We start from the raw sequence: 22,307 nt of genomic DNA on the forward strand, positions 1-22,307 counted from the left end.
CACACACACTCCCCCTCTCCTGTACAGTCTCTTATAACACAGCTTTGGCTGTTCGGTCACTGGTTTGTACAGGAAGGACATGCATGTACATGTATTGTGAATTCGTAGCACATGTTCCAGTTTCTTGGTAGTTGTCTCCAAGAGGAAGTGACAACAACCAAACAGAGTGGTGCACATTGGTGACCTCTGAACTGTGGTTATGTGAGATAGTCAGTGACACAACAGCATGCTGACTCACAGTATTGGCTGGGTTTTTTCTTCCCTTTTGAAGTCAATAAGTTACACTTGTTTTATATTCTTCATTTTGAAATGGTTCATTTGAAGTTATGTAACGAGGATATTCAGAGCTTTCTGCTTATGAGTGCAGTGTGTAGGGATTATCAATGTGTTATGAAGACTCTGTGTAACCTAGTAGGTTTTGCTCCTTAGATAAAGTGTTGGCGGGTAGGACATCCGACAGACAGGTCTGAGGAGGATGTGGATGGATGAATTAGGATTGTGTTATGATTTCCTAATGTAGGTACAGAGCTTGTCATAAGTTTGGATACACCTACTCATTTCAGTAAAAAAATATATATTTTCTACATTGTTGAATAATAGTGAAGACATCAATACTATGACAGAACACATATGGAATCATGTAGTAACCAAAAAAGTGTTAAATCAAAATATATTTCATGTTCTTCAAATTAGCTACCCTTTGCCTTGATGACAGCATTGCACACTGTAGGTATTCTCTCCAGGTGGTCACCTGGAATGCATTTCTATTAACAGGTGTGCCTTGTTAAGGTCATTTGTGGAATTTCTTTCCTTCTTACTGTGTTTGAGCCAATCAGTTGTGTTGTGACAAAGTAGTGGTGGTATACAGAAGATAGCCCTATTTGGTAAAAAACCAAGTCCATATTATGGCAAGAACAGCGCAAATAAGCAAAGAGAAACGACAGACCATCATTACTTTAAGACATGAAGGTCAGTCAATTTCAAGCACTTCTAAAGATTTTTGAAGTGCAGTCGCAAAAACCATCAAACGCCAGAGTTACCTCTGCTGCTGAAGATTAAGTTCATTAGAGTTACCAGCATCAAATTGCAGCCCAAATAAATACTTTATAGAGTTCAAGAAACGGACGCATCTCAACATCAACTGTTCAGAGGAGACTGCGTGAATCAGGCCTTCATGGTTGATTTGCTGCAAGAAAAACACTATTAAAGGACACCAATAAGAAGAAGAGACTTGCTTGGGCCAAGAAACACAAGCAATGGACATTAGACCAGTGGAAATCTGTCCTTTGGTCTGATGAGTCCAAAATTGAGAGTTTTGGATCCAACTACTGTGTCATTATGAGACGCAGAGTAGGTGAACGGATGATCTCTGCATGTGTATTTCACACTGTGAAGCATTGAGGAGGAGGTGTTATGGTGTGATAGTGTCACCAGGAAAGCACCGTCTGATTTATTTAGAACTTAAGACACACTGAACCAGCATGGCTACCACAGCATTCTGCAGCGATACGCCATCCCATCTGGTTTGGGCTTAGTGGGACTATCATTTGTTTTTTTCGATAGGACAACGATCCAACACACACCTCCAGGCTGGGTAAGGGCTATTTGACCAAGAAAGATAGTGATGGAGTGCTGCATCAGAAGACATGGCCTCCACAATCACCTGACCTCAACCCATATTGAGATGGTTTGGGATGAGTTGGACCGCAGCGTGAAGGAAAAGCAGCCAACAAGTGCTCAGCATTTGTGGGAACTTCTTCAAGAATGTTGGAAAAGCATTCCAGGTGAAGCTGGTTGAGAGAATGCCAAGAGTGTGCAAAGATGTCATGAAGGCAAAGGGTGTCTACTTTGAAGAATCTAGAATATAAAACACTTTTTTTCATTACTACACAATTTCATGAGTGTTATTTCATAGTTTTGATGTCTTGAAAATAGTCCACATAAAAAACCCTTGAATGAGTAGGTGTTTTCAAACGTTTGACTGCACACTGTTTGTATGCCCTAAAGTAGACAGGTCTGAGGAGGATGGACAGAGGGATAAAGTAGACAGGTCTGAGGAGGATGGACAGAAGGATAAAGTGGACAGGTCTGAGGAGGATGGACAGAAGGATAAAGTGGACAGGTCTGAGGAGGATGGACAGAGGGATAAAGTAGACAGGTCTGAGGAGGATGGACAGAGGGATAAAGTAGACAGTTCTGAGGAGGATGGACAGAGGGATAAAGTAGACAGGTCTGAGGAGGATGGACAGAGGGATAAAGTAGACAGTTCTGAGGAGGATGGACAGAGGGATAAAGTAGACAGGTCTGAGGAGGATGGATGAAGAGATTTAGATGTTCTTATGTAGGTGCACTTCAAATAAAATTTGACAGGTGTCCTCATTAAAAATTAACTGAAACAGTCAAAAAATGAACAATTAACCATTTTTTAAACTGATACCTCAGTATGTATAAGGGGCTGTTATGTAGGTGGTGCACGTCATATAAATCAGTCAGGTCTGAGTGATTTGGAGTGTCTGTCCAGGTCATTAAATGCACAGTTGAATAAATGTCCCAGTCCTCAGCAGACAGACAGGATAGAACAAGAACTCTTTACACACTCTGGGTTCCTTGTGTATTCTGGCTCCTCTTTCAGTACAAAGATGACGAAAGACAGCAGTGTCTCCTGGATTAGAGGTCTCTGTAGAATCTACTACTGTCTAGCGTCTCCTGGATTAGAGGTCTCTGTAGAATCTACTACTGTCTAGCGTCTCCTGGATTAGAGGTCTCTGTACAATCTACTACTGTCTAGCGTCTCCTGGATTAGAGGTCTCTGTAGAATCTACTACTGTCTAGCGTCTCCTGGATTAGAGGTCTCTGTAGAATCTACTACTGTCTCCTGGATTAGAGGTCTCTGTAGAATCTACTACTGTCTCCTGGATTAGAGGTCTCTGTAGAATCTACTACTGTCTCCTGGATTAGAGGTCTCTGTAGAATCTACTACTGTCTAGCGTCTCCTGGATTAGATGTCTCTGTAGAATCTACTACTGTCTAGCGTCTCCTGGATTAGAGGTCTCTGTAGAATCTACTACTGTCTAGCGTCTCCTGGATTAGAGGTCTCTGTAGAATCTACTACTGTCTAGCGTCTCCTGGATTAGAGGTCTCTGTAGAATCTACTACTGTCTAGCGTCTCCTGGATTAGAGGTCTCTGTAGAATCTACTACTGTCTAGCGTCTCCTGGATTAGAGAACTCTGTAGAATTTACTACTGTCTAGCGTCTCCTGGATTAGAGAACTCTGTAGAATTTACTACTGTCTAGCGTCTCCTGGATTAGAGATCTCTGTAGAATCTACTACTGTCTAGCGTCTCCTGGATTAGAGGTCTCTGTAGAATCTACTACTGTCTAGCGTCTCCTGGATTAGAGGTCTCTGTAGAATCTACTACTGTCTAGCGTCTCCTGGATTAGAGAACTCTGTAGAATTTACTACTGTCTAGCGTCTCCTGGATTAGAGATCTCTGTAGAATCTACTACTGTCTAGCGTCTCCTGGATTAGAGGTCTCTGTAGAATCTATTACTGTCTAGCTGGATTAGAGGTCTCTGTAGAATCTACTACTGCCTAGCTGGATTAGATGTCTCTCTAGAATCTACTGCTGTCTAGTGTCTCCTGGATTAGAGGTCTCTGTAGAATCTACTACTGTCTAGTGTCTCCTGGATTAGAGGTCTCTAGAATCTACTACTGTCTAGAGTCTCCTGGATTAGAGGTCTCTGTAGAATCTACTACTGTCTCCTGGATTAGAGGTCTCTGTAGAATCTACTACTGTCTCCTGGATTAGAGGTCTCTGTAGAATCTACTACTGTCTCCTGGATTAGAGGTCTCTGTAAAATCTACTACTGTCTCCTGGATTAGAGGTCTCTGTAAAATCTACTACTGTCTCCTGGATTAGAGATCTCTAGAATCTACTACTGTCTAGCGTCTCCTGGATTAGAGGTCTCTCTAGAATCTACCACCATCTAGAGTCTTCTGGATTAGAGGTCTCTGTAGAATCTACTACTGTCTAGCGTCTCCTAGATTAGATTTGGCAGCTCAGTCCGAGCCTCGAGGCCCTATAGGGCTCTCGTCAAAGTAGTGCACTATGTAGCGAGTAACCTAAACCCATAGGGCAACCTGCCATGAATCCACACGGCTTGGTTTCCTCACTAGAATTATAAAGCCAGGGGTCAAAAATACCATTCTAACACTACAGAATCCAAGGAAGCGTATGTCCTGTTATAATGTTTAGGTTTGTATTTATTTAACTAGGCAAGTCAGTTAAGAACAGAGTCTCATTTACAATGATGGCCTACCAGGGAACAGTGGGTTAACTTGTTCAGGGGAACAGTGGGTTAACTTGTTCAGGGGCAGAACGACAGCTTTTTACCTTGTCAACTCAGGGATTCGATCTAGCAACCTTTCGGTTACTGGCCCAACACACTGACCACTAGGCTACCTGCCGATAAGCTACGAGCTAATCTTCAGCACAACAGCATGTCTTGTACTCTTGTTCAACTGGGCCAAAGGGAGGCAGGTGCACTATGTTCAGCTGTGACCCATTATCCCAGCTAGTGGTAGCCAGTGGCCAGCAACATCTGTGTCGGCATGTCTAAGACAGGGCACCGTATTCCACTACACTAGAAAGGCAACAGGGGGCCATTTGGGAGGCAGACATAGCCTATCCCCAGATGACCTCTAGTCAATGATATGATTTAGAGACACAAGTCTTCCTGTTCTTAGTTACATTAAGCATGAGGTCATTACATTGTTGGGAGAAAAACATGCCAACTAGACCAGACTAGTACTGTGGTAGGTTAAAAGACATGCCAACTAGACCAGACTAGTACTGTGGTAGGTTAAAAGACATGCCAACTAGACCAGACTAGTACTGTGGTAGGTTAAGAGTAGGGCCAACTAGACCAGACTAGTACTGTGGTAAGTTAAGAGTAGGGCCAACTAGACCAGACTAGTACTGTGGTAGGTTAAGAGTAGGGCCAGGGAGACCAGACTAGTACTGTGGTAGGTTAAAAGACATGCCAACTAGACCAGACTAGTACTGTGGTAGGTTAAAAGACATGCCAACTAGACCAGACTAGTACTGTGGTAGGTTAAAAGACATGCCAACTAGACCAGACTAGTACTGTGGTAGGTTAAGAGTAGGGCCAACTAGACCAGACTAGTACTGTGGTAGGTTAAGAGTAGGGCCAACTAGACCAGACTAGTACTGTGGTAGGTTAAGAGTAGGGCCAACTAGACCAGACTAGTACTGTGGTAGGTTAAAAGACATGCCAACTAGACCAGACTAGTACTGTGGTAGGTTAAGAGTAGGGCCAACTAGACCAGACTAGTACTGTGGTAGGTTAAGAGTAGGGCCAACTAGACCAGACTAGTACTGTGGTAGGTTAAGAGTAGGGCCAACTAGACCAGACTAGTACTGTGGTAGGTTAAGAGTAGGGCCAGGGAGACCAGACTAGTACTGTGCCATGCTGTGGCGGGTTAAAAGTAGGGCCAGGGAGAATACTCGTTAGTATTGTGGCATTGTGTTCCAGATAAAGCAGATTTAACTTCTTTAGGAAAACATTACGTTGTCATTCAGAGACACATGTATTTATTTTCAAAGTTACGGCACACAATATTTTACACACAGCAGGTTTTTTAAAGGGACAAATAGAGTTTGGTCTGCTTCCTGTTTTCATTTTTGCCATAGAAAGATAAATGTGATACTGATATTACCACAGCCCTAGTTAAAAGTGACCATTTTAGAGAGGGTCAAAGATTAACCACTGATAGGGAACACTGACATTGACTTTATTGACTGACCTATATGATTTGACCATGATGAAGATAAAGATCTGTAAACACACAGCAACCCCCCCCCCCACCACACACACACACCCTGACAGGCGATAAAACATTTCAATGGCAATTATAAAGAGTAATTTCACTGATGTTGACACTCACTGCTATCTCACTAGTTCAATCATGCTTTTTAATGGCACCCCTAATATGGGCGTGTGTTCTGTTCCACAAATAGCAGGTGTTACTTCTCTTCCACTAAAACAAGCAGCAGTGTTCTTCGGATTGACACCACAATGAATGAATGCATGCATGGCTTTCAGTTACACAATGCAAAAAAAACTACTTTTGAGACTTGAAATAACCATATTGTGTGCGTGCACTAGGCCAGTACAACGCAATACACATTGGCATTGCAGAAAATGTATTGTATTTGTGCGTTGGTTTGAATGGGTACAATTCACGCCTTTGTTTGAAAAGCCGCAACACAGTTTGAACAGGATCATACAGAGCTCTCAGCTCGAGCCAGCCACTCCTACCTCAACTGCTCTCCGGTGACGAGAACCTCGGCCATGCGCTCGAGCTCCGCAGCCTTCTTCTGCATTGTGTTCCCGATACCATCCATCGCTTTACAACTGTTAAAACACCGGAAATATTACTGGCACTGTAAATACTGTACACAAGCCAAAGGCATCATAGCCTGTGAAAACGAGCTACAGTACACCATACATAGCTGCCTATCCTTGTCATTGACAAGCCGTCTGAATAGCTCCACTATACAGTACACCATACATAGCTGCCTATCCTTATGTCATTGACAAGCCGTCTGAATAGCTCCACTGTACAGTACACCATACATAGCTGCCTATCCTTATGTCATTGACAAGCCGTCTGAATAGCTCCACTGTACAGTACACCATACATAGCTGCCTATCCTTATGTCATTGACAAGCCGTCTGAATAGCTCCACTGTACAGTACACCATACATAGCTGCCTATCCTTGTCATTGACAAGCCGTCTGAATAGCTCCACTGTACAGTACACCATACATAGCTGCCTATCCTTATGTCATTGACAAGCCGTCTGAATAGCTCCACTGTACAGTACACCATACATAGCTGCCTATCCTTGTCATTGACAAGCCGTCTGAATAGCTCCACTATACAGTACACCATACATAGCTGCCTATCCTTATGTCATTGACCAGCCGTCGGAATAGCTCCACTGTACAGTACACCATACATAGCTGCCTATCCTTATGTCATTGACAAGCCGTCTGAATAGCTCCACTATACAGTACACCATACATAGCTGCCTATCCTTATGTCATTGACAAGCCGTCTGAATAGCTCCACTGTACAGTACACCATACATAGCTGCCTATCCTTATGTCATTGACCAGCCGTCGGAATAGCTCCACTGTACAGTACACCATACATAGCTGCCTATCCTTATGTCATTGACAAGCCGTCTGAATAGCTCCACTATACAGTACACCATACATAGCTGCCTATCCTTATGTCATTGACAAGCCGTCTGAATAGCTCCACTGTATTCTGTCCTAATGACTGTAGCTATACTGTATTAGTGTCATAACTGACGTAACCAGTCATTCGTATATCCTCCAAAAATGGCAGAATATCAACAGCACAATCTATTGAAGTAACCAGGATAGTTTAGATAACGTTAGCTCACAGTGCAATCATATCCTCCATGATCACAGGTAAAGCACCCCTGCTGTGGTCCATCTCTAACACACATGTGCTGTAGTATTTGACCATTACGTGCGCAGTTAAATGCATACATTTTTTAAAAATAATTTACCTTGCAAACACCATGGATAAAAAATAGATGATTTATTGTTCCTCGAGATCACGTTGTCCTAGATTTGCAAAGCAGCAGCATCTGAGAAATGCATTTTTAAAAAAGCACGTTTCACACAGTGAAAAATGGACAGACGCTATCTATAGCTATGCAAGAGGGGATACTAGCTTGATGTTGAACTTCTTTTGTATTCTAAATGTAACTGGTCCGCTAACCATCTAAACGTATGCATATTATTTTCTCTTTGGTAAAGCTTCAGTCAACGAACAGCGATTCCTTGTGAAATGTGCATAGATTTCTTCAGTAGTAATGAGCTCCACTCGGACCTCTGCCTCTGTTTACTACGCGATCCAACCATGAAAAGCACGTTGACACCGTGCAGTGTTGCGGACTGGTTTTCAGTGATTACAGCTATTGGCTCCTTGATTTGTCGCTAGAAGACGCTAGATTACGTTTTACCGTTTCCGCGACGGCGTCACATCACGAATTTGGCTTGATGCGGCACAACTGCGGTCCTCACGTCGCGTTTTCGCCCTTTGCCGCCGCACGTTGTGCCTCTGATTATTGCCGCGTTCAAGTGCTAGTTGGAACTAAGAAACTCTGAAATGTCCGACTTGCTAATAGGTTGAAGTTATACACGCGTGCAACCAGGAAATGTCAGTTTCCTCGTTTCAACTAGTACGTGAACGCGGCATGCGAGTGCGTCGTTGATGTGACTAATGTTGCACAAGTAGCCTGCACCTTCACCCACTGTTGTTTGCGACAGAATTGAGTGGGAAAAGTCGCTAAATGCTATTAAAATTATAGTCTGTGTCAACTCCAAAGGCAGCCTGAAAAAGAAAAGCAGAATTTTGTCGCTAGAATCTTTTACCAATAAAAAAGTCGCTGGAGAGGTCTGAAAACTCGCTTAATATACCGACAAAGTTGCTAAATTGGCAACGCTCAAGACAAGTGGGCACTGTGGAAGTAAACCAAAGAAGGCGCGATATATGCAAATGTTACAGAATCGGATAAATGGACTAGTCTCAAACCAACAAACTGCACTCACTCGGTGTGCTAAGCGAGCTAAATCAAGCGCATCGCCTTTGGCGCTATGGTTAGGTTCAGTGACCGTAGATGAAGGTTGGGTTTCATCTGATCATTTCCAGTGGTAGATTTCAGCACCGTGCACCCACCTCGGGTGAACTCGGCGTGCTGCGGGGACATAAATCGACTGTACTGTAGTAGGGACAACGTGACGTAATCGACACTTTCATTGGGTTATCCCACCGTCAATCGAATATGCCTTCGTACTTCCGGTATATATTGCGGGAAAGTTAATCTAGCGAGAATCACATTTAGTTGGAGTACACTTAAAAATAGGCTATTTCTCATTAAATTTAAAGTTAGCTCGTATATTCGAACCAGATGTCGAGAACATTAGAAGAGGTGCAGGCGACCATACAAATCGCCAAACTAAAAGAGAATGATTTGCAGAACACAATTCACTGTTTAACTTTTGGAGAAAGCGTCTCGTCCGCAGACTACTGCCTGATGGAACTGGATGACACGCTCTGTAAACACATAGAAGCAGGAAAGAGGTAAAGTATCTGCATAGTTACAATGTAGCTAATTCAACATATACACAGTTAAGAGCTGGTTATGTTAGTAGAAATGTGGCGGTGGGTTGTCTCCTAAACATTCGCAGGTGACTGGTTGGTTTACGCGAGATTGTGTTCTGGGTTCACAGATTACGTGTATGTAGTGTGCGTTGGCAACCCACCTGGACTCTTACCGGATGTCTGCAGGCATTTGCTCCAACACACCTGATTCTATGATTGATCTTCCCCATCAGGACCTTGATAAACTGAATCAGGTGTGTTGGACTGAAACACACCTGATTCAGGTTTGAGGAGTCTACCGTTAGTCCAAAGACCTTACATGTTCTGTTTAAAGGGAAAATTGGCTCCGGAAGCCAAAAACGGCCAAATACTCAAACTAAACGTGAATCGATTCACACTTGCAGTACAGTTATAGAAACATAAATCACTCTACTTTTCATATCACATTTAAAAAATAATTCCACAAAAACCGTACCGCAAGAGATGCAGGTTAATGTATAGACTGAGCGTCATGTCTCTTATTTAAACTCCTCCTTCAGAATACCCCTTCATCCAATGACTCTTATGTGTGATGTAATGGAACTGAGTGTGATGGTCCAGGGCCACCCACCTACTACCTCTATAGGAGGAGGGTTGTCCAGCCCTGGTGAAAACAACTCATCCAGCTGTTGCCACTTTCTCTACACGTCAACGTTAAAAACAGTCTGTTTAACATTGAAGTGTAGAGAGACTGTTTTAACGTTGAGTCTCTCTACACATCAACGATCTCCACAATCTCTCTCCTTTATCCTTGTTCTCTACATGCAGCCTGGTTATCAGAGGAGACCAGGATGAGAGAGCTGTCCTGTGCAGTGAAGACAAGACTTATGACCTGAAGATAGCCGACACCTCAAACCTCCTGCTGTTAGTGCCTGGCTGCCTGACTCCAGATCAGCTGACAACTGACAACCAGGCCAGCTCTCAGCTGGTCCATGCACAGGTAGGAGGAGTCTTATCAACTATCTGAACACAATGAATGTTTCTTGTGTGACAGCCATTTTGAAAATCACTGATCTGTTATTGAATGTCTGTACAGTAGATATTACGTTAACATGCTGACACACTAAATAGCTATAGACATTCTAACACAGTGAGGTCATTGTGATGTATTACATGTTTTTCTAATGCACTGTGTTCACCTACATTAGTGGTTCCCAAACTTTTTATAGTCCCGTACCCCTTCAAACGTTTAACCTCCAGCTGCGTACCCCCTCTAAGCACCAGGGGCAGCGCACTCTCAAATGTTGTTTTTTTTGTTGCCATCTTTGTAAGCCTGCCACACACACATACGATACATTTATTAAACAAGAATGAGTGAGTTTTTGTCACAACCCGGCTCGTTGGAAGTGACAAAGAGCTCTTATAGGACCACGGCACAAATAATATTATAATAATCAATAATTTTGCTCTTTATTTAACTATCTTACATATAAAACCTTATTTGTTTATAGAAAATGGAGATTAACTCACCACAGGTTAATGAGAAGGGTCTGCTTGACAGGATGCACAACTCTGCGATGTTGGGTTGTATTGGAGAGAGTCTCAGTCTTAAATCATTTTCCACACAGTCTGTGTCTGTATTTAGTTGTCATGATAGTGAGCCGTGAATCCACTCCCACATAGGTATGTGATTGCAAAGGGCATCAGTGTCTTAACAGCGCGATTTGCCCAGGCAGGATACTGAGTGCAGCCCAATCCAGAAATATGTCTGTGGCTTCTGATTTTAAATAGAATTTATTCACAGAACCGCTTGTTGCAATTTCTATGAGGCTCTCTTGTTCAGATATGGGTAAGTGGACTGGCAGCAGGGCATGAAAGGGATAACAAATCCAGTTTGTTTTGGGAAAGTACCTGTGTAATTGCACACCCAGCTCGCACATTTGACATTGTCGGTAAACTTGAGTTAATTTGCACTCAAAAATCATACAATGATGGAAAGACCTGTGTGTTGTCCTTGTTCCAACTTCTTAATCATAGCATCAATTTTGTTCTGCACATTGAATATAGTTTCAAAGAGTCCCTGTAGTCCTACATTCAGATCATTCAGGCGAGAAAAAACATCACCCAGACAGACCAGTCATAGGAGAAACTTAACATCATGCAGGTGGTCAGACGAGTGAACATTTTGGTCAGTAAAGAACTTGAGGCTCATCTCTCAATTCAAAGAAACGTGTCAATACTTTGCCCCTTGATAACCAGCGCACTTCTGTATGTTGTAAACATGTTACACGGTCGCTGCCCATATAATTTGCATAATGCAGAAAATACACAATAGTTCAGGGGCCTTGTTTTAACCAAGTTAACCATTTTCACTGTAGAGTCCAAAATGTCTTTCAAGCTGTCAGGCATTCCCTTGGCAGCAAGAGCCTCTCGGTGGATGCTGCAGTGAACCCAAGAGCCTCTAGGTGGATGCTGCAGTGAACCCAAGAGCCTCTAGGTGGATGCTGCAGTGAACCCAAGAGCCTCTCGGTGGATGCTGCAGTGAACCCAAGAGCCTCTCGGTGGATGCTGCAGTGGACCCAAGAGCCTCTAGGTGGATGCTGCAGTGGACCCAAGAGCCTCTAGGTGGATACTGCAGTGTACCCAAGAGCCTCTAGGTGGATGCTGCAGTGGACCCAAGAGCCTCTAGGTGGATACTGCAGTGTACCCAAGAGCCTCTAGGTGGATGCTGCAGTGGACCCAAGAGCCTCTAGGTGGATACTGCAGTGGACCCAAGAGCCTCTCGGTGGATGCAGCAGTGGACCCAAGAGCCTCTAGGTGGATACTGCAGTGGACCCAAGAGCCTCTAGGTGGATGCTGCAGTGGACCCAAGAGCCTCTAGGTGGATGCTGCAGTGAACCCAAGAGCCTCTCGGTGGATGCTGCAGTGAACCCAAGAGCCTCTCGGTGGATACTGCAGTGGACCCAAGAGCCTCTAGGTGGATGCTGCAGTGAACCCAAGAGCCTCTCGGTGGATGCTGCAGTGAACCCAAGTGGCGTCGGGAGCAACTGCTTGCACGTTACCACTCCACTATGTCTCCCTGTCATGGCTTTTGCACCATCAGTACAGATACCAACACATCTTGACCACCAAAGTCCATTTGATGTCACAAAGCTGTCCAGTACTTAAAAAATATCCTCTCCTGTTGCCCTGGTTTCCAGTGGTTTGCAGAAGAGGATGTCTTCCTTAATTGACCCCCCCATAAACGTAACGGACATATACCAGGAGCTCTGCTGCGTCTGTTGACTCATCCAGCTGTAACAGACATATACCAGGAGCTGTGCCAGGCCCGCCACGTCTGACTCATCCAGCTGTAACAGACATATACCAGGAGCTCTGCTGCGTCTGACTCATCCAGCTGTAACAGACATATACCAGGAGCTGTGCCAGGCCCATCATGTCTGTTGACTCATCCAGCTGTAACAGACATATACCAGGAGCTGTGCCAGGCCCATCATGTCTGTTGACTCATCCAGCTGTAACAGACATATACCAGGAGCTGTGCCAGGCCCATCATGTCTGTTGACTCATCCAGCTGTAACAGACATATACCAGGAGCTGTGCCAGGCCCATCATGTCTGTTGACTCATCCAGCTGTAACAGACATATACCAGGAGCTGTGCCAGGCCCATCATGTCTGTTGACTCATCCAGCTGTAACAGACATATACCAGGAGCTCTGCTGCGTCTGTTGACTCATCCAGCTGTAACAGACATATACCAGGAGCTCTGCTGCGTCTGTTGACTCATCCAGCTGTAACAGACATATACCAGGAGCTGTGCCAGGCCCATCATGTCTGTTGACTCATCCAGCTGTAACAGACATGTACCAGGAGCTGTGCCAGGCCCATCATGTCTGTTGACTCATCCAGCTGTAACAGACATGTACCAGGAGCTGTGCCAGGCCCATCATGTCTGTTGACTCATCCAGCTGTAACAGACATATACCAGGAGCTGTGCCAGGCCACGTCTGTTGACTCATCCAGCTGTAACAGACATATACCAGGAGCTGTGCCAGGCCACGTCTGTTGACTCATCCAGCTGTAACAGACATATACCAGGAGCTGTGCCAGGCCACGTCTGTTGACTCATCCAGCTGTAACAGACATATACCAGGAGCTGCACCAGGCCCACCACGTCTGTTGACTCATCCAGCTGTAACAGACATATACCAGGAGCTGTGCCAGGCCACGTCTGTTGACTCATCCAGCTGTAACAGACATATACCAGGAGCTGCACCAGGCCCACCACGTCTGTTGACTCATCCAGCTGTAACAGACATATACCAGGAGCTCTGCTGCGTCTGTTGACTCATCCAGCTGTAACAAGACATATACCAGGAGCTGTGCTGCGTCTGTTGACTCATCCAGCTGTAACAGACATATACCAGGAGCTGTGCCAGGCCACGTCTGTTGACTCATCCAGCTGTAACAGACATATACCAGGAGCTGTGCTGCGTCTGTTGACTCATCCAGCTGTAACAGACATATACCAGGAGCTGTGCTGCGTCTGTTGACTCATCCAGCTGTAACAGACATATACCAGGAGCTGTGCCAGGCCACGTCTGTTGACTCATCCAGCTGTAACAGACATATACCAGGAGCTGTGCCAGGCCACGTCTGTTGACTCATCCAGCTGTAACAGACATATACCAGGAGCTGTGCCAGGCCACGTCTGACTCATCCAGCTGTAACAGACATATACCAGGAGCTGTGCCAGGCCACGTCTGTTGACTCATCCAGCTGTAACGTATAGAAGGCACTGGCTCGTAGGCGAAGCAGTAATTGTTTCAAAACATCTGCCATGTCACTGATGCGTCGTGAAACAGTGTTGTTTGATGAAAGCATTGTCTGTATAGTGTTTTTGGCCTTTTCCCCCAGCATTGTCCTGCCATATCCACGGCAGCAGGAAGAAGGAAGTCCTCCACTATAGTATGGGGTTTGCCTGTCCTAGTCATATCCACGGCAGCAGGAAGAAGGAAGTCCTCCACAATAGTATGGGGTTTGCCTGTCCTAGTCATATCCACGGCAGCAGGGAGAAGGAAGTCCTCCACAATAGTATGGGGTTTGCCTGTCCTAGTCATATCCACGGCAGCAGGAAGAAGGAAGTCCTCCACAATAGTATGGGGTTTGCCTGTCCTAGTCATATCCACGGCAGCAGGAAGAAGGAAGTCCTCCACAATAGTATGGGGTTTGCCTGTCCTAGTCATATCCACGGCAGCAGGGAGAAGGAAGTCCTCCACAATAGTATGGGGTTTGCCTGTCCTAGTCATATCCACGGCAGCAGGAAGAAGGAAGTCCTCCACAATAGTATGGGGTTTGCCTGTCCTAGTCATATCCACGGCAGCAGGAAGAAGGAAGTCCTCCACAATAGTATGGGGTTTGCCTGTCCTAGCCATATCCACGGCAGCAGGAAGAATGAAGTCCTCCACTAATGAAGTCCTCCACTACTATGGCCAGCACCTGGCCATGCTGCTGTTCCAGTTTCAACTGACCTGAGCCCTAGGACCATGCCCCAGGACTACCTGACATGATGACTCCTTGCTGTCCCCAGTCTACCTGGCCATGCTGCTGCTCCAGTTTCAACTTCCACCTGACTGTGCTGCTGCTCTAGTTTCAACTGTTCTGCCTTATTATTATTCGACCATGCTGGTCATTTATGAACATTGAACATCTTGACCATGTTCTGTTATAATCTCCACCCGGCACAGCCAGAAGAGGACTGGCCACCCCACATAGCCTGGTTCCTCTCTAGGTTTCTTCCTAGGTATTGGCCTTTCTAGGGAGTTTTTCCTAGCCACCGTGCTTCTCCACCTGCATTGCTTGCTGTTTGGGGTTTTAGGCTGGGTTTCTGTACAGCACTTTGAGATATCAGCTGATGTACGAAGGGCTATATAAATAAATTTGATTTGATTTGACTATAGTATGGGCCTTGCCTGTCCTAGTCATATCCACGGCAGCAGGAAGAAGGAAGTCCTCCACTATAGTATGGGCCTTGCCTGTCCTAGTCATATCCACGGCAGCAGGAAGAAGGAAGTCCTCCACTATAGTATGGGCCTTGCCTGTCCTAGTCATATCCACGGCAGCAGGAAGAAGGAAGTCCTCCACTATAGTATGGGCCTTGCCTGTCCTGCCATATCCACGGCAGCAGGAAGAAGGAAGTCCTCCACTATAGTATGGGCCTTGCCTGTCCTAGTCATATCCACGGCAGCAGGAAGAAGGAAGTCCTCCACAATAGTATGGGCCTTGCCTGTCCTAGCCACTCGGTAGCAGGAAGAATGAAGTCCTCCACTATAGTATGGGCCTTGCCTGTCCTAGTCATATCCACGGCAGCAGGAAGAAGGAAGTCCTCCACTATAGTATGGGCCTTGCCTGTCCTGCCATATCCACGGCAGCAGGAAGAAGGAAGTCCTCCACAATAGTATGGGCCTTGCCTGTCCTAGCCACTCGGTAGCAGGAAGAATTAAGTCCTCCACAATAGTATGGGGCTTGCCTGTCCTAGCCACTCGGTAGCAGGAAGAATGAAGTCCTCCACTATAGTATGGGCCTTGCCTGTCCTGCCATATCCACGGCAGCAGGAAGAAGGAAGTCCTCCACAATAGTATGGGCCTTGCCTGTCCTAGCCACTCGGTAGCAGGAAGAAGGAAGTCCTCCACTATAGTATGGGCCTTGCCTGTCCTAGCCACTCGGTAGCTCACCATATAAGACTCTTCTAGCCTCTTCTTATTAATGGCATCTGTTGCTTTTATACATGTCTTACTACTCGAAAGTCGTCTTTATTCTCGCTCAAACTCCCGCGGCTTATTTTTCAAATGTCATGTTTCGTTTCTAAATGTCTGCGCAAGAGTGACGGTTTCGCGCGAGAGAGAGTGTAACGGTTAATGTGATTGGATGTTAATTATTTGACTAGGCTTCCTGTATTTGACATTGTTTTGTTATTTAACTGAACACTAGATGGTTTAATTTTATTTTTGGCAGCGAAACGAGGCTACTCGGGTGAGGAAAAACCTCACCCAAATGTCAAAAAAATATAAATGGACTGTTTGAAAATGTGAAGGATTTTTATTTGGTGTGTACCCCCCCCCCCCCCAGACGGCATTGCTCGTTACCCCAGTTTGGGAGTACCTGACCCACATCATTCAATGTTATCAATACTGTACGACTTTCTCCAAATGTTACACACCAATAATGCTCTCCAGTACCTACAGAAAGTTGCAGTGTGACATAATATGCTGAAATATATTCAGGACCTAAGAAATGACCCTTTTCCCAACAGATTTGGGGCTTTTCTAACAGTTACTGGGAGTTGAGAAAGCGCCATCCCAAACTAAAGAAGCTGAAGAGACTTCTGATGGAGAATCCGTACGAGGGCCCAGGTATCAGTGGGCAGGAGGATGTCACGGAGGGGAAGGTACTTATTAACCCTACTAGATTATATCCAGAGAGACTTACAGTCCATTCATCTTAAGGTAGGACTGTCACGTTCATAGTCGGTACAACTTTTCATCAATAAAGCAACTATCAGCGAAGTTGGTGCCGCTAAGAAAAGACACGTGCAGGAAAGGCCAGTACACGCTAGAACATCATATCTATTGTACACTGAGTAGATGTCTGCCGCTACGCTACCGTTCTCTGTTTCTAAACCCTTTCCTTTTGGTGGTCCCGTGTGGCTCAGTTGGTAGAACATGGACCTTCCAACGCCAGAGTTGTGGGTTCGATTCCCACGAGAGACCAGTACCAAAAAAAAGTATGGCAATTTATGCACTCAGTACTGTAAGTCGCTCTGGATAAGAGTCTGCTAAATGACTCAAATGTACACTAGGTGAGACCTGCTTGATAAAACGTTTCCTTTTGGCAGTACACTATGGAGACCTGCTTGATAAAACGTTTCCTTTTGGCAGTACACTAGGTGAGACCTGCTTGATAAAACGTTTCCTTTTGGCAGTACACTAGGTGAGACCTGCTTGATAAAACGTTTCCTTTTGGCAGTACACTAGGTGAGACCTGCTTGATAAAACGTTTCCTTTTGGCAGTACACTATGGAGACCTGCTTGATAAAACGTTTCCTTTTGGCAGTACACTAGGTGAGACCTGCTTGATAAAACGTTTCCTTTTGGCAGTACACTATGGAGACCTGCTTGATAAAACGTTTCCTTTTGGCAGTACACTATGGAGACCTGCTTGATAAAACGTTTCCTTTTGGCAGTACACTAGGTGAGACCTGCTTGATAAAACGTTTCCTTTTGGCAGTACACTATGGAGACCTGCTTGATAAAACGTTTCCTTTTGGCAGTACACTAGGTGAGACCTGCTTGATAAAACGTTTCCTTTTGGCAGTACACTAGGTGAGACCTGCTTGATAAAACGTTTCCTTTTGGCAGTACACTATGGGAGACCTGCTTGAAAGAATCCAAGCAAGTGAGGAGGAACTGGAGGCCCAACTACAGACTATTCATGCCTGTGAGGTCAACGGTAAGAATAATTCTCAAATCTTCCAATGTTTATTTTCTCCCTTTTTCCCATTTACATATGTGATCTACTGTATGTGGTTTGTCTATATACATGCTGGCCTTGGTGTGTCCACATGTGTATGAGGAGGTGTTTGTCCTGTGCTCTTTTCACATGTTCACCTCTTGTGTATTCTAGGCTACTGGAGGCTGTTGGATTTGGACTATGAGATGAAGCTACTGGGTCACATCACTCAGCTGGTGGACTCTGAGTCCTGGTCCTTCAGTAAAGTCCCTCTTCGTGTCAGTCTGGAGGAGTTAGGACGTCTGGAGCCACAGTGGGTGCAGTTAGGCAACGTTACGGCTGTCCCCCAGGGCGGCGCACAATTGGCCCAGCGTCGTCCTGTTTTGGCGGGTGTAGGCCGTCATTTTTAAATAAGAATTTATTGTTAACTGACTTGCCTAGTTAAATAAAATGGTAAAGTGGAGAGTAGTTTGATGTAATACTTAGTCATCATGTTGTCAGCTCTGTCAAAGGCCACATTTGACTAAAGGCTCAGGACAACAAACATCTTTAAAATGTGCATTGAACCGAAGTGTGCGGAAGCTCTCTTGCATGTAATTGTCATGACAACATTAAAAAGTGTGTGTGTGTGGCTAGGGAATACATGTATTTGTCATGACAACATTACAAAGTGTGTGTGTGGGGTAGGGAATACATGTATTTGTGTAATACTCATCCCCTTCTCCTGCCCAGGGAGATGATAGAGCAGAGCTTGAACTGTTATGGAAGGCGCTACACAGACAACGGTAAGTCAGAAAGTACTGTATGTTTTTAGTGCTTTGGTGTTCTGTAGAGGGACACACAGCCAACTACCTCTTCCCTCATGCTTTGGTGTTCTGTAGAGGGACACACAGCCAACTACCTCTTCCCTCATGCTTTGGTGTGCTGTAGAGGGACACACAGCCAACTACCTCTTCCCTCATGCTTTGGTGTGCTGTAGAGGGACACACAGCCAACTACCTCTTCCCTCATGCTTTGGTGTTCTGTAGAGGGACACACAGCCAACTACCTCTTCCCTCATGCTTTGGTGTGCTGTAGAGGGACACACAGCCAACTACCTCTTCCCTCATGCTTTGGTGTTCTGTAGAGGGACACACAGCCAACTACCTCTTCCCTCGTGCTTTGGTGTGCTGTAGAGGGACACACAGCCAACTACCTCTTCCCTCATGCTTTGGTGTGCTGTAGAGGGACACACAGCCAACTACCTCTTCCCTCGTGCTTTGGTGTGCTGTAGAGGGACACACAGCCAACTACCTCTTCCCTCGTGCTTTGGTGTGCTGTAGAGGGACACACAGCCAACTACCTCTTCCCTCATGCTTTGGTGTTCTGTAGAGGGACACACAGCCAACTACCTCTTCCCTCATGCTTTGGTGTGCTGTAGAGGGACACACAGCCAACTACCTCTTCCCTCATGCTTTGGTGTGCTGTAGAGGGACACACAGCCAACTACCTCTTCCCTCATGCTTTGGTGTGCTGTAGAGGGACACACAGCCAACTACCTCTTCCCTCATGCTTTGGTGTGCTGTAGAGGGACACACAGCCAACTACCTCTTCCCTCATGCTTTGGTGTGCTGTAGAGGGACACACAGCCAACTACCTCTTCCCTCATGCTTTGGTGTGCTGTAGAGGGACACACAGCCAACTACCTCTTCCCTCGTGCTTTGGTGTGCTGTAGAGGGACACACAGCCAACTACCTCTTCCCTCATGCTTTGGTGTTCTGTAGAGGGACACACAGCCAACTACCTCTTCCCTCGTGCTTTGGTGTGCTGTAGAGTGACACACAGCCAACTACCTCTTCCCTCATGCTTTGGTGTTCTGTAGAGGGACGCACAGCCAACTACCTCTTCCCTCATGCTTTGGTGTTCTGTAGAGGGACACACAGCCAACTACCTCTTCCCTCATGCTTTGGTGTTCTGTAGAGGGACACACAGCCAACTACCTCTTCCCTCATGCTTTGGTGTGCTGTAGAGGGACACACAGCCAACTACCTCTTCCCTCATGCTTTGGTGTGCTGTAGAGGGACACACAGCCAACTACCTCTTCCCTCATGCTTTGGTGTTCTGTAGAGGGACACACAGCCAACTACCTCTTCCCTCATGCTTTGGTGTGCTGTAGAGGGACACACAGCCAACTACCTCTTCCCTCATGCTTTGGTGTGCTGTAGAGGGACACACAGCCAACTACCTCTTCCCTCATGCTTTGGTGTTCTGTAGAGGGACACACAGCCAACTACCTCTTCCCTCATGCTTTGGTGTGCTGTAGAGGGACACACAGCCAACTACCTCTTCCCTCATGCTTTGGTGTGCTGTAGAGGGACACACAGCCAACTACCTCTTCCCTCGTGCTGTAGAGGGACACACAGCCAACTACCTCTTCCCTCATGCTTTGGTGTTCTGTAGAGGGACACACAGCCAACTACCTCTTCCCTCGTGCTTTGGTGTGCTGTAGAGTGACACACAGCCAACTACCTCTTCCCTCATGCTTTGGTGTTCTGTAGAGGGACGCACAGCCAACTACCTCTTCCCTCATGCTTTGGTGTTCTGTAGAGGGACACACAGCCAACTACCTCTTCCCTCGTGCTTTGGTGTGCTGTAGAGTGACACACAGCCAACTACCTCTTCCCTCATGCTTTGGTGTTCTGTAGAGGGACGCACAGCCAACTACCTCTTCCCTCATGCTTTGGTGTTCTGTAGAGACACAGCCAACTACCTCTTCCCTCATGCTTTGGTGTTCTGTAGAGGGACACACAGCCAACTACCTCTTCCCTCATGCTTTGGTGTTCTGTAGAGGGACGCACAGCCAACTACCTCTTCCCTCGTGCACTATTTTGGCTCTTCACAGCTATTTCATTGATATTAAAAAATGTATTTTTCAGATGAGGTGTTCTTTGCGCTGAACGAGGACAAGGTGTGCAGAGCCACAGCTCAGATGCTGCTGCAGAACGCAGCGAAGTTCAACCTGGCAGAGTTCCAGGAGGTGTGGCAGCAAAGTGTCCCAGAGGGCATGGGCACTAGACTGGACCAGCTGAAGGTGAGGATGGGGGTCAGACTGGCAGCTCACAGAGGGATGGGCCAGTTTTCCAACTTGAACCTGGTCCAGAAAATGTAGGGAAAATGGCGCCGCATAACATCCAGAAAACAGTTGCTTTAAAATGAGGGATTTCGTGGCCAGTTTGAGGTTAGGATGTTTTTCTGCACACAGATTATGTATGTATGAACTACACATGGACACATCCAGCCCAACTCGGGAGGTTGAAAAAATACTTACTAGTCAAAGTTCCAGAGCATGTCTTTAACCAACAGTGTTTTTTACATGTGGACTATTCTCAGATTCTACAGCAAAATATCTCTTAATGGATGTTTACGTTTTTAGGCATTATACAGCAGGTTTTATTTTAGCCTTAGAAATATGGTAATTACACATTTATAAAGACGTGATGGTTGTTGGCAGACATGATTACAGGATTATCCAGATGGTTATGGGTTTCTATAGAGTCTGGCCCTTGTGGACCGCAGCTCCAAACCAGAGACCATATCTCTGCTGAGAGTGGAAGATCTTCCCGAAGACACACTGGAGAGATTCACCCAACTCTTCACCATGAGACAGAAGTGGACCGAGGAGGACATCACCCCTTACATACAGTGAGTAAAACTGAGCATCAGAATGATCGTTGTCTCTGTGCTGTACAATAATGACTATTAGAGATTTAGACTTGTGTGCCAGATGTTTGTGGTGTCAGACGCAGCCAGGTGGTGTCAGACGCAGCCAGGTGGTGTTGGTCCAACTGTCTTGTTTTATCTGGAAAGCTCTGTGTTAACAACGATTTGATCCTCAGTGATTTATTGTCATGCAGGGACTTGTGTGGAGAAAAGCAAACAACTGGAGCTCTTCTTACCAAATACGCTCGTTTGTCCACGCAAAATGGAATGAAAGTCTTCAATTCAAGAAGGCTAGTGGCAACATGAAGACGATTGGATATCTTAATTGACGAGCAAAGTTGTTTGGAATCAGTGTATTGTTGTATTTGTTAAAATGGTGTAATAAAATAAAATGACCTACTTTGTGTTTTTTCCTATACTATTTTTTTTCCTTCCTATTTCACCTATACTATATCTTATGCTTTATTCCTTATACCACAGTCACAATTTGATCATTTTAATGCCCTCCAGTGGTAGGAGGCAGAAGGGCTGTGACAAGAAGGCTTTCAAATAAAATGTGGTAATATTTCTAAAATGACACAAAAATGATCCAACCTAATATTTTACTGTTGGAAACAAGGTTCGGATAAAATATAAACAAAAAGCACCATAAATAATTATCCTAAATATTTAAAAAAAAATTGTGCTGGAGGGTCCCGGGGGTCGAAGGTTGGTCAAAAGGCCACACCTGTCAGGTGGATGGATTATCTTGGCAAAGGGGAAATGCTCACTGAGAGGAATGTAAACAAATGTGTGAAATAAGCTTTTTCTGTGTATGGAACATTTCTGGGATCTTTTATTTCAGCTCATGAAACATGGGACCAACATTTCATATGTTGCGTTTTATATTT

The 22,307-nt window shown here is 45.4% G+C and overlaps 2 protein-coding genes across 5 annotated transcripts in view; one reads left to right on the forward strand and one right to left on the reverse strand.

Annotated features, from left to right (window-relative positions):
* LOC116359332 (DEP domain-containing mTOR-interacting protein-like) overlaps nucleotides 1–9,352 on the reverse strand; it is a 74,489-nt gene extending 65,137 nt beyond the window's left edge. Inside the window, exons 1-3 of one of the 4 annotated variants that reach the window (XM_031812230.1) lie at nucleotides 9,231–9,352; nucleotides 7,630–7,710; nucleotides 6,344–6,439 (exon numbers count right to left, since the gene is read on the reverse strand). In XM_031812230.1, the coding sequence (XP_031668090.1) occupies nucleotides 6,344–6,439; nucleotides 7,630–7,643 (110 nt within the window). In that variant the 5' untranslated portion in view covers nucleotides 7,644–7,710; nucleotides 9,231–9,352. Of the gene's footprint in view, nucleotides 1–6,343; nucleotides 6,440–7,629; nucleotides 7,711–7,844; nucleotides 8,168–8,677; nucleotides 8,791–9,230 lie in introns of those variants that run through there. The other 3 variants (XM_031812228.1, XM_031812229.1, XM_031812231.1) reach the window with 3 other exon arrangements.
* On the forward strand, nucleotides 8,287–21,833 carry LOC116359333 (sister chromatid cohesion protein DCC1-like). Its single transcript, XM_031812232.1, has 9 exons — nucleotides 8,287–9,209; nucleotides 10,038–10,209; nucleotides 16,523–16,657; nucleotides 17,628–17,718; nucleotides 17,893–18,031; nucleotides 18,451–18,503; nucleotides 20,634–20,788; nucleotides 21,251–21,399; nucleotides 21,612–21,833. Exons 1-9 carry the CDS (start codon nucleotides 9,037–9,039, stop codon nucleotides 21,721–21,723), a joined length of 1,179 nt encoding a protein of 392 aa, XP_031668092.1. The 5' UTR covers nucleotides 8,287–9,036; the 3' UTR covers nucleotides 21,724–21,833.
* Nucleotides 21,834–22,307: the final 474 nt, after the last annotated feature.

This window comes from Oncorhynchus kisutch, unplaced genomic scaffold (genome assembly GCF_002021735.2).
Source record: "Oncorhynchus kisutch isolate 150728-3 unplaced genomic scaffold, Okis_V2 Okis02a-Okis13b_hom, whole genome shotgun sequence".
Taxonomy (NCBI): Eukaryota; Metazoa; Chordata; class Actinopteri; order Salmoniformes; family Salmonidae; genus Oncorhynchus; species Oncorhynchus kisutch.